Consider the following 18,344-nt stretch of genomic DNA (forward strand, 5'->3'; position numbering starts at 1 on the left):
GCACTGCACAGCCTTCAGCAAACAGTAAAAGTGGGCCCAGGAAACAAATAGTTATACTCAACTCTCCAGGACGTGCGGCGGTGTCTCGGCCGGTTGTCTTCGGGCCTCTTCCAGTCTCTTGCTATTGTCAGATCCAGGGGGATCACAGGCCTCAGTGGTCATGTGGGGTACGCTGACATCATAATTGCTGGGTCAATGCGTCATGGCACCTACGCTGACCACTAATGTACTGAATCTGGGACATGTGACGTCAGCAAGAAGTTGGAAGAGGACCCTGACAGACGCCACAAGGCTAACCAGAAGAGATGAGGCAAAGCGAGTGTATAAGTGATTGTTATTTTTCCTCATCTCCCTTTTGGCTTCCACTTGTTATAAACCCTAGAGAGCAGTAAATCTCCAGGGAGGGAGAATCTCACGAATATTTGTGTGAATGAATCTTGTGGGGTTCACCCAGCTCTACTAATAAAGAAGCCACTGTGGTGCATTAAGATAAGATAAGATAATCCTTTAATAGTCCCACCTTGGGGAAATTTCAGCGTGTTACAGCAGCATAGTAATACAGATACAGGATAATACAGAGTAATATGTTACAGACGTAGACACAGATAAGCTGAGAAGAGAAGATATACTAGGAGTCCATGGCAGCTAAGGAAAACAGAAGAGAAAGAGGAAGACCTCATGGTCATCCTCATAATCATTAGTTCTCTGTGCGGAGAGCTCTTCGTTTGGTCTGATGTAGATTATACAGCCTGGTCGCGGTTGGAAGGAAGGACCTGCGATAGCGCTCCTTCTCACACTTGGGGTGAATCAGCCGGTCGCTTACAGTGCTGCCAAGTCCCATCAGGGTCCCATACATGGGGTGGGATTTGTTCCCCCGCATGGAGGTCACCACAGACAGTATCCTTCTGTCACCCACCACCTGTACTGGGTCCAAGGGGCTCCCCAGGACAGAGCTGGCCCTCCTGATCAGCCTGTCAAGTCTATTTCTGTCCCTGGTTGATATACTGCTTCCCCAGCAGGCCACACCGAAAAAGATGGCTGAGGCAACCACAGAGTTGAAGAAGGCCCTAAGAAGTGTCCCCTGGACTCCGAAGGCCCTCAGCCTCCTGAGCAGGTAGAGTCTGCTGTGGCCCTTTCTGTGCAGCGCCTCCAGGTGATCAGCCCAGTCTAGTTTATTATTGAGGAGCACGCCCAGGTACTTATAGGTCCTGACTATCTCAATACATGTTCCTTGGATCTCCACCGGGGTCGGAGCACCTCTCCGTTTACTAAAGTCCACCACCATCTCCTTGGTCTTCCCAGCATTAATCCTGAGCTGGTTCTGCTGGCACCATTCAACAAAATCCCGGTTTAAGTCTCTGTATTCCCTATCATCGCCATCAGTGATAAGGCCGACTATAGCAGAGTCATCGGAGTACTTCTGTAAGTAACAGCTGGATGAGTTGTGCCTGAAGTCAGCAGTGTACAGTGTGAAGAGGAATGGGGCCAGAACTGTACCTTGAGGTGCCCCCGTACTACAGATCACAGTGTCAGACACACAGTCCTGGGCTCTCACATACTGAGGGCGGTTTGTCAGGTAGTCTAGGATCCAGTTGGACAGGTGATGGTCCACACCACCAAGGTTCAGCTTCTCCCTCAGTAGCCCTGGCTGAATGGTGTTGAACGCACTGGAGAAATCAAAGAACATTATTCTCACAGTGTTCCTGGGTTTTTCCAGGTGAGAGAGAGCTCTGTGAAGAAGGTGGATGATGGCGTCATCTACCCCAATGCCTGGCCGGTAGGCAAACTGGAGGGGGTCCAGAGCGGAGCTCACTAGGGGGCGTAGGTGTGTCAGGACCAGTCTCTCTAGGACCTTCATTAGGTGTGATGTCAGTGCTACAGGTCGGTAGTCATTGTAGCCCATCGGGTTGGGTTTCTTTGGGACTGGTACCACGCAAGATGTTTTCCACAGTTGAGGTACCACCCCCAGCTTCAGGCTCATATTGTACATGTGCGTTATAATACCACACAGCTGGTCACTGCACATTTTAAGAACTCTTGCGCTTATACCATCAGGTCCCCCCGCTTTGTTCGCTCTAATATTCTTCATTTCCTTACACACCTGAGACTCCTGCAGGATCAGATAGTCAGATTGCAGTTGACCGCAGGTCGGTGGGGGTTGGGTCTTGGTGTGTGAGGGGAGGGCGGTTAGCTGACATGCTGGTGGAGGGAGCATTTGCTTGGAGTCGAATCTATTGAAGAATAGATTAAGCTCGTTAAGCCACTTCCTGTCCCCTACTGTTCGGTGCCTTGTCTTTTCCTTGTGTCCTGAAATTGCCTTAAGGCTGTCCCACACCTCAGAGATTCTACCCTCCCCCATCTGTAGCTCCATCTTCCGTCTGTAGTTGGCTTTCCCTTCCCTGATCAATTGTCTCAGCTGTTTCTGAACCGCCCCAGGCCATCTTTGTCCCCAGACCTAAAAATTCTCTTTTTTTGCTTGAGGAGAGTTTTAATCTCAGAGTTAATCCATAGTTTGTTATTGGAGAAACACCTCACCTTCCTAGTTGGTACCGTGCTGTCCACACAGAAATTAATGTAGTCCGTTATGCAATGTGTGAGTCCCTCAATGTCCTCTGGAAATGAGTCTTGAAACACTTCCCATAAAGTTATATCAAAGCAGTCCCTTAGAGACTCGACACTTCCCTCTGACCAAATCTTCACGGTACGGGTAACCGCCGGTTCTCTGCGCACCAGTGGAATGTATGTGGGTCGCAGATGTACCAGGTTGTGATCTGATCTGCCTAGGGGTGGTAGGGCAGATGAGTTATATGCATCCCTTACATTGGCAAAGAGCAAGTCCAGCGTCTTGTTGTCTCTTGTATGGCAGGTTACATACTGTGTGAAGCCTGGTAGAGTGGATGCTGAGACATGGTTGAAGTCTCCAGACACTAGGAGCAGGGCATGGGGGTGAGATGATTGCAGCTCACTCACAACAGCATGGAGGACTTCACAGGCAGCGTCAGCTTTAGCAGAGGGGGGGACATAGGCAGCTAGTACGATAATATGTGATAGTTCCCTTGGCAGGTAAAAAGGTCTCATGCCCACGGCTAGCAGTTCAATATCCTTTCCACACAATTGTTTCTTAACCACAATATGTCCTGGATTACACCATCTCTCATTGACAAATATTGCAATTCCTCCGCCTATTCGCTTACCGCTCTCCAGTGTTCTGTCCGCCCGAAGAAGTTTGAAGCCCTCCACGGAGGCAAGTATGTCCGGAGTGATTTCAGTAAGCCAAGTCTCTGTAAACAGCATCATACTGCACTCACGAAACTCCTGTTGATGTCTGGTCAGTGCTGTCAGTTCATCCATCTTATTCACAATTGATCTCACATTCCCCATAATGATGGACGGGATCACATGCTTTTTGCGTTTTCTTCCTTCGCGTCTCAGTATGCCGGCTCGTTTTCCGCGTTTTCTAAGTCTCCTTATTAGTTCGTGGGGGATGGTAAGAGCATGCTTGTCCAGCTTGTCCTGCAGCATGCTTCTAAGGTGTAATAGTGTCTCCTTAGTGTAAACCAGTCTTCCTTGTCTGTGTGGAGGCATGCTTCAGACAAAAAGGCTCAAAAAGGATTTCTTTATAAGAGTTTCTGCATCAAATTCCAGCCCATGGTAAGTTCTTATACTAATACTCCTTATAGTAATAGAAAAAAGTGAACAAAAAAGGACGGGATAGAGAAAGATCAGTTTAGTTTCAGCAGCTGTAAACACATGCAGCCACACTCTAGGCAGGCGCAGTCTTATGATGTGATGTTTCACATATGTAGTGTCCCATTAGTTGAGGATTAGGACTCACATATAAAAGGAAAGAACAAAGTGTGGTCAGTCCCTATGATGACTGTGCACCCACTTGTGAATGTAGCCCTATACACACACAGAATTGTGTGTAGCATTATTGACAGCCACATGTTTGTTTTGTTTTTGGCAAAGTATTGTTTTGATATCAAGAAACATGATCCCACACTAGGTATTGGTGTTGAAGTCCAAATTTGGCTATTGTAACAACTCTATTCCTGAGTTTGCTAAAGGAGAACAGACCCTCTACCTAGAACTCTCCTTTAAAAACCAGAAATATTTTCAGGTTAAATGTCTCTCTCCTGTTTTTAGACTGGCTCCATAGTAGTAAACCCCATAGCAGTACACTTAGACTGTAAACCACAATGCTTTACACTACTCCGACTCCTACTCTAGTTGCCATAGCTGCAGCTTCTGAAGCTTTGTTACGTTCTCTGCAAACAATTATAACGCTCTACCATATATCGAGAAGCGGGAAATCTGACAAAAACTGTCACTATAGAAACCAATGCACTGACCTCTAATGGGACATAAGCAACAGCCATAGGGATAATGTCCAAGATTAAGTATTAAAATGTAATATAATACTTGAAAATAACTATACTCTACACATTTACAACTGACATTCATATAAAGTAATATGTCAAGTAAAAAGTTGTCGGATTGGTTTTAATAGCAGCTTTTATACCATACAGTATAATATTATATAAATGATAACACAGCCAGGACAATTATGTTATTGCTTTGTATTTTACGAGGCATAACCAACAAAGGTTACAGGGCAAGAGCTAAAATGACAATACAGTCTAGCAGTATTCCTGTAAGGTGCACCCGTACAGTATTAGCTTCACATACAGATATAGCTTGCTGCATCTCCATCCAAATAACTCCCGCTCGTAGGAGTCAAGGGGTCAGAGGAGATCAAGAATTGTTCTGATGAATATGCGGTGCACAGTCAAGCGAACTGCAGCTGAATACAACTATGGTGCTCCAAATAACAAGCTGAATGTTAACATGCCAGCCAAATACTACCGGGCAAGTTGTCTTGGCACATTCTGGGTACATCAATACCTGAGGACAACGTCTGTGCATGCCACACAAATGGCTGTGGTTCTGAAGGACAGAGGAGGTCCAACACGCTACTAGAATTTCTCTTAAAGTGGCCATTCAATGTATGATCTAGTTACACATATACAGTTAGATTGGCATCGAGTATATTTACCATTTTCGCAATTAATATAAAACATAAATTGAACCAAGAAAACTAGTGTCTTGCAAACACAAACCTATTCAGAACATGTACCTCTGAAAGAAAAAAAAACAAAACATATCGGTATATATTACCTTTACAGGAATATCCTTCTCTTCGTTTGCAGCTTCACTTGTGAACACATAAGAGATCTCTTTGTGTGATGTTGTTTGTCTACATATCGCACATTTAATAGCACTTTTTCTTGTACCAACACTGTACTGATCAATGATGATAGCTACACATTCATTGCAGAAGCAATGGCCACAGGTCAGCACTGCCCACTAGGAAAGAAAACAATAAACGGTTCTAATCATAAAAATCATAATCGTTGTATGGTTTTGCTTTGGTGCATTTTTTAAATCTTATATATACTAATAATAAATAGTTTAAAAGAACATAAAACCCCCCACATACATCACCAGCCCAGTGACACAAAGCCATGTGTCCCCTATATATAAACAAATGTAGTGGAGAGGGAAAACTACTTAACAAAATTCACTTAATTCACCTCTTCCCCGTTCTTCATCAGCTGCTCCCCTCTGCCAATCCCTTCACTGGCTACCCATTGCCCAGCGTATTGAGTTCAAGCTACTAACGTTGACATACAAAGTCATCCACAACCTGTCCCCTCCATATATCTCCAACATAATCTCCCGCTACCTGCCCACACGTAACCTCAGATCCTCCAATGACCTCCTACTCCGCTCTGCTCTCATCCGCTCCTCACACAACCATCTCCAAGATTGCATCTCCCATACTCTGGAACTCCTTACCAAGACACATAAGACTGACCCCCACAATCACAGGCTTCAAGAAGGCCCTGAAGACTCACCTATTCAGGAAGGCCTACAACCTCCAATAACACTACTGTCACCACATCACCATTCAAACAGTCTCTCCCCTCACCTTCTGTCTTTATCCTTCTTCCCCCATATATTGTAAGCCCTTGCGAGCAGGACCCTCTATCCCACTGTGCCAGTCAGTCATTGTTAGTATTATATTTGTTTGCATATTTGTGTACTGTATGCAAACCCCAAATGTAAAGCACCATGTAAATAATGGTGCAATATACATAAATAAATAATAATAATAATAAATTATTTTAGTGGTGCTTCATGCAGATTAGTGCCTAAATGTAAATGTTACTTGTTAAGAAAGTGTCAGAAATTACCTGCTTCCCCAGATTTCTTGCACAAATTGGACAAGGCTCCGGATTTACTCCATCACTGGTTTTATCCTGAGACTAAAACAGAAAAAAAATAAAAACTTCAGTCTTTTTGCTCTCTCTAACAGAAGGTCATAACAAAGTTGTTTGGCTCTTTTGTTCCTGTAGAAATAGATGAGCCAGCTAGAATGATGCTGACCCTTTGTAGTATTCTTTACCGCATACTGCCAAGTATAAAGCAGAATATAGGATACAACTGTGTTACAGTAACTATTCTTGGCAGACTAAAAAAAAATTATAAAGAAACTGACACCAGCGATAAAAAGTCACGAATATATTTCCATAATCCCAAAGACCATCATCACTCAGCTTTTGGGGTAATGGGAATGTATGCCCATATTTACCGTAGTACTGCAGATAAAAGTCATCATTGCTATTACATTTCACCCTTTTCCATCATTCTTGCTAGTCATAAAGTACCTTTTCTAAATTTGTAAGGTAAAGGAGCTGGCCCAATTTTTTCTGCAACTGTGACTTGGCGACTGCTTTGTCATTAAGTAGCTTCACACGATTCTGCTCAACCTACAAAGACAAAAGGATAAAATGTGTAGGTATAGAAGAAAAATGATAGGACTTTCAGCAGATATGATGTGAAAAGACAGATTTTGTACCCGCTCCTAGGAGCCAGTACATGTATGCACTAACCTCATGGGGTTCAATGATATGAAGGACCGGAGGGTTAGGTTTGGGTTCATCAGGTAGCCGGACTCTGAGACGCTGGGTTGCCATTGAAAGCTCATCAATAGCCGACACATGATTACGTAGGACCATCCAGTATTCATGGAGCAACTAAAGTTACCAAGAAAAGCCAACAAAGGATTTAATGGTTTCATAATCTTTTATGGGTTAAAGGAACTTTATTGGGAAGATATTGGTATGAAGCTCCTGCCCCACATCCTGCATAATACTGTTGTATACAGCCAATATTGCATCTCCATACCTGCCAGAATGACCAGCCACAGAGACCGTAAAAGTTGTGCAGGCAAAGACCATGAGGTGTGCAACACGGTGCCTGTGCCGGAACTTACTCTGAAGGAGAAGCAAGGAGGCATAACAGCGCGACTTGAAAGGTATGCCCACGACACAAGTCGTGCGGAGAGGAAAGTAGTTCATAAAGTATTGTTCTCTACGCATGACTTATGTGGACAGCGCACGGAAAAGACACGGTCCCCATTATAGTCTATGGGGTCCGTGTGCTTTCATTGCTCACCAGTTGTCAATGTGTTCGGTATTCCGTTCGGGGTGTCCCCAATCGGACTCCCCGAAACGGAATACCGAACGCAGATGTGAATCGGGCCGCAGGGTCATACTTCTTTTCTGTATTATTTGCTTTTTACAGCTCACAGTATTAAGTTCCCTTTGCATGTATGGAGAAAATGAGTTATGGATGTTGGGGCTTTGACTGAGCCAATGGGAGAACACACTTGCTTCGACCATATACTATCACTTAGCAATGCTCATAGGTGGAGAAAAACTATTTTGAATTCTCATGTAAATGAAAAAGTTACCTTGGCATAGCACAGTGGGGTGCCGCAACTGCGTTAGCACGACCTCCCCTGCAGCGGCTCTGTCTGACGTCCGACTCCCCTCTAAGTTCAGCCGCAGGTCCATTAAGTAAAGAGGAGCCGGTCATGAGACAGAGCTGGAGTGTTAGTGCTAGTAGGGGAGGCAGAGGATTGAAAGTTCTGGCCTTTCTAACTCTCCTCTGTAAAGGTAATAAAAAGGGCCACAAGGGACCAGCTTATATATTAGTAAACTTTATTATTCCCTGGTAAGTACCTTTAATTTTATCTCTGTGTTGTGCTGTTCCTCTGTTATTCCTCCTAAAAAATTATGAATAACTTGACAACAGGATGAGACTATTCTCCTTGTCTGAGGGTTACGTCCCTGCATAGTCTGATAGTGGTTGCAATAATTGGACTGGGTCATAGTGTGCAAAGAGAATGGGAAATCCAAGCAGTCAATTATTAATATGTAGAGAAAAAGTAATGCTTCACTGTTTTTTTTCCTATTTTAGCACATCTGATAGACTGCATTACATAACTGTGTCTTTACTCGTACTGATACATTTTTCTGAAGGTACATGTGTTTTGCATTTTAATTAGAGATCGGATTTTATGTGGTGTAGCAAAAGCAACAGTTCCATAATGTGTATAAAAACAACACATGTAATAGCACCCTAAGGGTGTCAAAAAAGGTCTTACAAAACCACCAATCTGCCAATGTATTATCTAACCAGGCTTGTCTAAAGTTTGACATTCAGGGCACAGGTCTGACTCTTTTAAAATCAGAAACTATTACTATTAAAAGGGTCTCCCAGCCTAAAAATATTGATGACTTAACCTAAGGATGGGTCATCAATACCAGATTGGTGAGGTTTTAGACTCGGCACTCCCTCCGATCAGTAGCTGATAAACAGAGAATGGAACAGGAAGCAGGCAGCTCTGTTTTCTGAGTAGGTCCCACTCAGATGAATAGGGGTGATTTGCTGTACCCGATTTGATCACTAAAGTGCAGTGACTCATTTCTACCTCTACAGAGAGAACAGAGCTGTCTGCTTTCTGCTCCATTCTCTGTACTTCAGCTGCTGACAACACCTACTTGATGGGGTTGTTGGATGTCAGACACTCACAGATCTGATATTAGTGACCTAGCCTTAGGACAGGTCATCAATATTTTAAGCCTGGAAAGCCCTTAAATAATCGGCTAACAAAATGAGAGAACCTCACCTTATATTCTTTTTTCCATGCCTCAAATAACTCCATGAAGCATGCCCCTTCATCGGTAAGCCAGGGGTCCATCCGGTGACTTCTGGCAAATGACAGTATTGCTTTCAAAGAACGCTCTAACTCACTGGCCGCCCACAGTCCTCGGCTAGTTTTAGGTAAACGATCATCCACCAATCCGTTTTCTTCTTCAATCATTTCTTCAAAAATAGCAGTCTGACCCTTTACCCTAAAGAGGAGGATGGCAATAAAATTATCTGCACTTGAGAGATCACCACCACCAGAGCTGAAAATATGTTTAGTGGCATGATTTCACTGGAGAATATTTAGTATTCCTCAACATAGCTACTGCTCTATGCAATGGCGGACCTATATTACCTTTCTGCCACTTTAAAGAGGACCTTTCACCACTTCTGTTAAGTCCAGTTCTTTACATCATCTAATAGGCACAGCTCCACTGATCCTGGCACAGTTGAAATTCTTTCTCTAGTCTCCATTGTTCTCCTGTGCTTCTCTTATTCATATATTATTTAGTCTTAGTACTGCCAGGCAGGAACAGGCAAGGGGTGCGATTCTGAGCATTGACACTGCCCAACTCTGATTGGAGTTCTGAATCACGCCCGCTTGTCTGCTCCTGACTGACACCACCCACCTGACAACACAGAGCCTAAGCAGCATGTCACACACACAAAACTAACTGCATTTATTGCTCAAGAAGGGTGGAGGCTAGAGAAAAAGTTGGTGAAAGGTTATTCGAATTCAGAATTTTTGTGGTCGTGAGGGGCTAAGTAAATATGGCTCTCAGCCTCAACATCATTTTTTCCACTAAATTCTGAAAATGTGTGTAATTGCATTGATAAATATACCTTGAAATCTGAAACTAATTTCTACTTGACCTAGAACTATATATATGTAAGTAAATGTAACTATATATCCTGTATATGTAACTCTATGCAATAATCTCCATAGAGTTACAGTACACTGATAAATATCATTTGTATACTTATATATAGTTTTATAGATTTAGATATTTTAAACATAGATTTGCTTGCTCTGTTGGACCAAGGAAAATAGGTTTTAAATAAAACAAAAAACAAAACAAAAAAACAAAAACAAAACAGAAATGGGACTGTATCTTTGTATGCTTTCATCAGGAGGGGACAGAAAAGGGGAGATAGTTCAGTGTGACATAGTGACCTGATGCAGCTTATTAATGTACCCATATCTCACAAGTTTTCTCAGAACAGAATACGATCTTGGGGGGGGGGGGATAATAGAGTAGCCCCATAGATAGCCACAAGCTTATGTGAGGTTAGGAAAGTGATTATCAATGAACAGTGGAGGCAAAACTCATTTAACAGTTTTTTCCCATTTCTATTTTGTCTCCTCCTACATTTTTTTTTTTTGCACAAATAGTTGCCATATTGCTAAAAGCTATGCAATGTCTCCTACAACTGTACCCCGCTGTGATAATATGTGTGGACATTTATGAACTGCCTCCTTTTTCAAAAAATTGGACAAGTTTATTGTTCAAAATTGTAATATAACAGATAGCCCTAGTGACGCCCCTCCAATATGTCAATTGGTACTGATTTAAAGGGCACGATGTGAAACCACTGCAAAAATTGAGGAGGACAGGTGCTTGTTTATGAGCAGGATTGGCTAATATCACGGCTCATAATTATACATAAGCTTAATCCCCACAGTATCTGTGTCCCTCTGTGTATCATTCCCTGTCCATAGCAGTTTCTCTCCTGTGTGAGGCTCACACGGAGGCACTGAACTCTTGTATGATTGTTCTCACCTCTTATCACTCCTCTAGCAGTCCCATAGCTGAAAGATGGACGGGTAAGAAGAAGTGGAGAACACATTGTAGTGTGCAGGAGTGACCACCACTGCCAGAACACAGTGGTGGCCACATCCATTCACAACAAAGAGAAAATACAGATGGGGTCATAGTAAGGTTGGGCAATTATGTCCTAAATTAAAATCACATTTAACCTACCGGTAGATTACGCTTAATAGATGGTTATAATAATAACTTTTGTTATATAACAACTTTTGCAGTACAATCCCGCAGATCACCACGACCAGCTTATTGCGCTAAACTTTATCACACTCTGAAAATCAAGTCCCAAATGTTTTACTGAATAAGGTTCATGTACCCAAATAGCACATTTGGCTCCAACTTGATTTTTTTCCCCCTATAATCGGTTTAATTGAGTCAAACTTTATTCGGTGCACTGACAAATATAGCAACATAAAGCGATTTATACATGGCACGGAAAAGCTTGTATCGGCCTCCTTTGTGTTGCTAAAATATGGTGTAATATTAACATATGAATGATGTACTTGAACTTGCAGCTGCATTATAACAAAACAATAAAAGAATATTATAACCATAAACAACTAAACTAATTTGCTTTACTAAGCTACTCAACACTGTCTTGTCTTGTAGCCACAGGATAATAATCTTTGTAGTGAGGTAGCTACTTACGTATGAGAGAAGAGTTTTGACTCATAATCCGTGAATAATTCATCGGCTTTACAAAAGACGCAGCTGTGAAGAGAGGAAACATCAGAGGCCTGCTGTTACAAGTGCAGTACTCGTATTATTCTGCAGACAACAGACATAGGCCAGGTAAATCAAGAAGAAGTCAGGTCTTTAAGAGTCAACAACAGAACTGATCTAACTGTAGAGCATATATAGATAGAATGGAATAACAATAGCTGAGCATGAAGTTTATGTCGAGTTTCCCACAGTATTGTTCAACTTTGCACACAGACACGATGGGGGGGGGGTTTATGAAGCTAAATATGCCATAACTAACACAATCTGTACATGCTTTATACTATACACATTACGGGTTTCTCTCTAAGCAAGGAGGAGTTGCAGGACAGTGGAGGTGGTAGGCCAAGCCACCAACTCTGACTTCTTCACAAATGGTTAACGCTATGGTCAGATCAGATGGAAGCTAGAAAACGCCTCGAATTGGTGAAAAATCTAGTGACTGAATTCTTACAGTAAGTTTATATTTCAGAAAATGACAAATTTGCCTCAGATTCCTCTTCATTCTCTGCCACTGGCAGAATGATGAAGAAGAGCATCAACACTCTGCTGATGTTTCGGCCTAAGACAGACAGCAAGATTGAGCAGAATGCTTATTTCTGATTTCTGTCTGTTGGGCAGCATTTGGCCTGGATATAAAAGGAGATACAGTTGGGAAGAGGGCATACATGTTGTCTATGATATCCCGCAGCACAGATGCCCATAGATGTTGTATCTGGGCCTGAAGTTCCTGTATATTCATGGGTTGACAAGGCTTGTGTCCCATAAATGCTTAATTAGCGATAAATCTTTGGACCCAGAATTGCAATCTGGTGGAGACATTTCTGGGAAATCCTGATATGTGTGGGTGAGTATTATCCTGCTCTACCATGAGAGGCAACACTTGTGGCTACAGGGTATTATGCACATAATCACTGACCTGCTAGGTCTCCCTCGTATCACTACTGGTTCCTCAGGTCATCACACCAGGAGGCAGGGCCGCCGATAGGCCAGTACTACTGCTACTGGCGTCAGGGGCCCGGCCAAATTTAAAAATGGGGGGGGCCCGGTTTTGGCCCGCCACCGTGTGCCGGCCCCCTGGCGCCCGCAGCAGTCATTCTATGTCTGCTGTTTCAACTCAGATCTGCGTCCAGAGGACGCAGATCTGAGTTGCAGACATACGAAGCTGAAGCAAGGAGCTGACCTGTGTCAGCTCCTCTCTTCGCTGCTGCCGCCGGTCTCGCTGACACATATGCGGCTGAAGCGAGGAGCTAACCTGTGTCAGCTCCTCTCTTCGCTGCTGCCGCCTCTCTCGCTGACACATATGCGGCTGAAGCGAGGAGCTGACACAGGTCAGCTCACAGAGGTCAGCTCCTCGCTTCAGCCGCATGTGTGTCAGCGAGACCGGCGGCAGCAGCGAAGAGAGGAGCTGACACAGGTCAGCTCCTCGCTTCAGCGCTGCCGCCGGCTACCCGGCAGTGTAGACGCGATGTGATGACGTCACATCGCGTCTACAACTGTGCGCCAGTAAGAGAGAGAGGCGCCGAGAGAGCAGCGGGGGAACGAAGGAGAAGGTAAGTCTAATGTGGAACGTGAAACTGGGGGCAGATGACGGAGAGGATGGCATGACACTGGGGGCAGAGATGGAGGGACATGAATCTCGGGGCAGAGATGGGGGGCATGAATCTGGGGGCAGAGCTGTGGAGACATGAATCTGGGGGCAGAGATGTGGGGACATGAATCTGGGGGCAGAGATGGGGGGACATGAATCTGGGGGCAGAGATGGGGGGACATGAATCTGGGGGCAGAGATGGGGGGACATGAATCTGGGGGCAGAGATGGGGGGACATGAATCTGGGGGCAGAGATGGGGGGACATGAATCTGGGGGCAGAGATGGAAGGGACATGAATCTGGGGGCAGAGATGGGGGGCACATGAATCTGGGGGCAGAGATGTGGGGACATGAATCTGGGGGCAGAGATGGGGGACATGAATCTGGGGGCAGAGCTGTGGAGACATGAATCTGGGGGCAGAGATGGAGGGGACATGAATCTGGGGGCAGAGATGGGGGGACATGAATCTGGGGGCAGAGATGGGGGGACATGAATCTGGGGGCAGAGATGGGGGACATGAATCTGGGGGCAGAGATGGGGGGACATGAATCTGGGGGCAGAGATGGGGGGGCATGAATCTGGGGGCAGAGATGGGGGGACATGAATCTGGGGGCAGAGATGGGGGGGACATGAATCTGGGGGCAGAGATGGGGGGACATGAATCTGGGGGCAGAGTTGGGGGGACATGAATCTGGGGGCAGAGATGGAGGGACATGAATCTGGGGGCAGAGATGGAGGGACATGAATCTGGGGGCAGAGATGGAGGGGGGACATGAATCTGGGGGCAGAGATGGGGGGGACATGAATCTGGGGGCAGAGATGGGGGGACATGAATCTGGGGGCAGAGTTGGGGGGACATGAATCTGGGGGCAGAGATGGAGGGACATGAATCTGGGGGCAGAGATGGAGGGGGGACATGAATCTGGGGGCAGAGATGGAGGGGGGACATGAATCTGGGGGCAGAGATGGAAGGGGGACATGAATCTGGGGGCAGAGATGGAGGGGACATGAATCTGGAGGCAGATGAAGGGTGTATATGAAGCTGGGGGAGAGACGGAGGGGGGACATATAGTTTACAGGTGACTGTAGGAGGATTATACAGTGTGAGGGCACATGAAAAATTAATGAGTTGTCGGAGTCAACATAACAGTGGGTGGGGCTAAATTTCCCGCGGCGCGCAAAGTGCGCCACACATTTTGTCCCTCTTTTGGTTCTTCAAAAGTTGGGAGATATGGGTACTGGGGGCAATGGAAAGATGTTAGAGGGTGGACGGGGGGGGGGGGGAGGAGGGGGATTGTTGGGACATCGGGTGTGCGGCACTGTGGAGAGGAAGCTGGAGCAATAATATATAATATATAAGTTTTTAGCTGGAGAACTACAAAGCACACAATCCCTCCACGGGTATGTGTGCTTTGTATTAATAATGATGTAGGCTGCTATGCTACTAGCATAGCAGCCTGTTTGGGGGTGGGACTTTCACTTTAAAGGAGTGTTCACATTGCGTTTTTGGCCTCCCTTGCCGGGATACGTTGGTAACCAGTCACAATCAGCTACCCACTTATCCCTGCACGGAGAACTGCAGGCCCCCTTTTTTTAATGGCCAGTTCTTTGTGCAGGGATAAGTTGACAGCTGATTCTGACTGGTTACCAACGTATCCCGGCAAGGGAGGCCAAAAACGCAATGTGAAAAAGCCCTGAGGATTTATTAGGAGGGCTCTTATAGATGGTGTTGGCTCTCTATAGGCGCTGTCACACGGAGCAGATTTTACCTGCAAATAGAATCTGATTAAGCCTTGTAATGCTGCTAAATAAAGGGAAATGTGATACAGAATTGGTATGTCGCAAAATAAGGTAGTTTTAAAATGGCGGCAGGGGGGGGGGGGGCCAGACACTTAGGCTGTATGGGGCCCCAAAATTCCTGATGGCGGCCCTGCCAGGAGGTGGGGCAGATGGAGGACTAAATCATTCACCATATGACCTCCATACTCAAATCTGATCGTTATTGAATCTAGGTTCTGTAAGGGATCCATGTTTAAAGACTATTAAGTTCCAGGACTTTTAATGTCAGTACACCCTTAAAGGCTGCCATGACACCAAATTTACTTCTGGAAAGGGCCTGGAAATAATGCAGGATGACACAGGTGCCACTTACAATGAAGATGCCATCTGTGTCTGGATGGTGAATACAGAGGTGCTTGTCAGCAGATAAAACCATCCTTTCTACTGTTGGTCTGTCTGGGTTGTCCATGTGCCTGGTTGTATTGTGTGCATGTTCTCATGTTCTCCCATCCAGCACCTACTAACAGCTAAGTCAAAATGGCCTACATGGTAGACAATTCATCAAAACCATGCTACTTCTTTTGGTCTAATGATGTATCCCTTCTTGACGTTTGTCATTTGCACAAAATGTCTTTGAGGGTGTTGTAAATGCATGTCTAGCAGTCAATACTCTCACAAAGAGATATACTACCCAAAGGTGGTCTCTGAGAACTTTTGAAAGGATGGCACTTTCATGCCCTCCTGTAGAAAGACCCAGTGTCTTATAAGACCACACATCTAATCATTAACATGAGACATAACTACTTTGAGACATAACTGCATGCCAAGTTTTGAAGCAATCGGACATTTCTGTGCGTTATTTCTTTTTATTAATGAGTGCATCTATATATATCTCTTTCTATGATGCAAAGTGTTCTCCAAAACATGAACTTTATATTGCTATGGTGCCCAATCTCCTTCAGCATGTCATACCTTTACAATCAACCCTTCGCCTCCAAGTGTAGCCTGTCAGTTGTATTTTATGTCAGTCTATAATCAACAAATGTGTTTCTGAATACAGACTTGGAGTGGGAAGGGATATTTGAAAAGCCTCAATTATATACATTTGCCAAGGAAAAAAGTACTTCAACGTTACACTAAATATAAAATACTTTGGAAATGCACTAGTACTATATGCACACAATGTACAGTACATACATATGTAGTGGCAGCCGGCCGACCCTAAGGTGGCATATTGATGCAGTCTGAATAACCTCTTGAGTTGGGGGACCTTCCAGGTTCTTCACTGCCTCTCTGACTTGTTTCTGACACTTTCTCACTCCTTCCATTTCAGAGGTTACAATGTACTGAAGCCCTCTGCAGTCACGAAACCTAAAGGTACATAAAATGCTTAATATTGGATTGCTTGAAGAAAGGGTTAAACAAATTCACAAGAGCATCTGCAGTGATTGTGGGGTGTGAAAAGGCACATAAGTTCAGTTATCTGTGTATGTATAGCTAAGTACTAGAAGTAATTTCAGGACTGACATTGTATACTCTTTTACTATATGCTTGGACCAAATCAGAAATTTGTGGCACCCCCTTGCTCTTAACTTACTTATCTGCCATGGACAACTTATTCCCTTGGTGTTTATAGTTGACAGCGATTTCGTTTTGCACTCGCAGGACAAGATCCTCATCATTTGCATTTTCCATAGCACGCTGGATCACATCAATCCACCAGGGGGACGAAAAATTAATCTGCAAAGGACTCAAGAATTTTAGGCTTGAAGAACTTGAGGCTAAAGAATTTAGAAAGGATTAGGAATACTCACAAAGAACGCCGATAAAAGCAAATAAGGGCAACTCTTCCGCTTTGTCAATTACCACAGAACTATGTACCGTGTAATAGTATGCTTTATAAATCCATTCATTGTATTTTATTATAGCAATTGTAGAAAACAAGGTTTATAGGCTTAACAGCCGTAGAAATTCTAACATGAATGCTCAATTTCCATTTCAATTGCCAACCATTTCATAGAGAATGGATTATAATCAGAAAAAACAGCATCAGTTGGCAGTGCGACAATGTTGTAGCAGTAAATGCAAGGTTATCTTTGTGTTTAGAAAGAAAGATAAGTGACCCTGTCCAAGGCTTTATAAGCAAACTGCAATTATCTGACCTCATTGCCCAGACCATAAAGCAGGGAGTCCAGTCATCTGATCTGGATTAGAGAACAGGCTGAGTGCCTTGACAGTGATGTGTAAACAACAGGGGAAATTATTTTATATAGCAGACAAATGACGCAGCATTGCTAAACCAAATGCATTTATGAAAACTGTTGAAATTACATAAAAGTTAGAATAGATGGGATAAATGAAATTTACCTTTCTTTGCAGTTCACGTATATTTTGCAAGACTGGCTGCAGAGCTTGGTGAGCCTCAGATACTTCTGCATTCGATTTAATCATGTAATGTTCTTTAAGTTCTTTTATCTGCGATCAAAAAGTATCAAACGAATAAAATGGAAGCGTGCACTCTGTATATTGTCTAAATGCAAGGCACACCAGATACTTCCTACATAACCAGCTGAACTATCCTTACGGCTAGTTCACACAGGGCTAGTGACCGCGTATTTTGGTCCTGATTTTGATGCGGGAAGCAGTGTCAGAACAGAACCAAAATGCGCCTGCCGCGACTGTCGCGGCTTCCTGCTGCAGAGTAGGCCCAAATGAATGGGCCTAGTCCGGAGGTGCTGTCGCGAGGCGGACACCGGAGCCGAGTCAGCCGCGGAATCCGCCTGAAGAAAGGGCAGCTTGATTCTTTTTCCGTGAGCAGGAATACACCGCTCACGGAAAAAAAAGAACACTAGCGTTCTACATAGACCTCTATTATGAGGAGGCGGAGGTGGATTCGGCGTCAAAATCCCCCCCCTCTTGCCCAGTGTGAACGAGCCCTTACTTCTGGAGTTTTTTTGTCTACTCTAAGATAAATACACTAGCATAATATATAGCATTGCATAGTGAAACAGAAAAACAATTAACCTCTTCCTCCAGTTTGTCATCGCGAAGGGTTGGCGGGATCCCAGGATGTTTAGCAGAGAGCAGCTCAAGCAGGTTATGTGTGGAGTGTAGTCTCTAAATAAAATTAAATAGACATAGTAGCATGAAAAATAAATAATCTATCCACATTAACCTTCACTGCTGAACCTCAAGGGTTGTTATCTGGGTCCTTTTGACTGTGTTTGAATAGGATTTACCGTAGGCTGGGAATTACTACCAACCACAGTCACATGGACAAGAGTGTAGTTACTGTTGAGTTGTGTGTTCGTTACAGATGGGGTCCCATGGGGATAAGTTGGCCACCCAAGACGGAAAGACCAGACAC

At 44.3% G+C, this 18,344-nt stretch overlaps 1 protein-coding gene across 3 annotated transcripts in view; it reads right to left on the reverse strand.

The window, feature by feature from the left end:
- The window catches only part of SHPRH (SNF2 histone linker PHD RING helicase), a 65,511-nt gene that overhangs the window by 9,709 nt on the left and 37,458 nt on the right, over positions 1-18,344 (reverse strand). For all 3 annotated transcript variants that reach the window (XM_075267602.1, XM_075267605.1, XM_075267603.1), the window contains exons 16-25: positions 18,002-18,094; positions 17,345-17,452; positions 16,575-16,717; positions 16,175-16,348; positions 11,535-11,597; positions 9,041-9,266; positions 6,957-7,100; positions 6,732-6,833; positions 6,258-6,329; positions 5,179-5,367 (exon numbers count right to left, since the gene is read on the reverse strand). In XM_075267602.1, coding sequence (XP_075123703.1) covers positions 5,179-5,367; positions 6,258-6,329; positions 6,732-6,833; positions 6,957-7,100; positions 9,041-9,266; positions 11,535-11,597; positions 16,175-16,348; positions 16,575-16,717; positions 17,345-17,452; positions 18,002-18,094 — 1,314 coding nt within the window. The remainder of the gene's footprint in view (positions 1-5,178; positions 5,368-6,257; positions 6,330-6,731; positions 6,834-6,956; positions 7,101-9,040; positions 9,267-11,534; positions 11,598-16,174; positions 16,349-16,574; positions 16,718-17,344; positions 17,453-18,001; positions 18,095-18,344) is intronic.

This window comes from Leptodactylus fuscus, chromosome 3 (assembly GCF_031893055.1).
Source record: "Leptodactylus fuscus isolate aLepFus1 chromosome 3, aLepFus1.hap2, whole genome shotgun sequence".
Lineage (NCBI taxonomy): Eukaryota > Metazoa > Chordata > Amphibia > Anura > Leptodactylidae > Leptodactylus > Leptodactylus fuscus.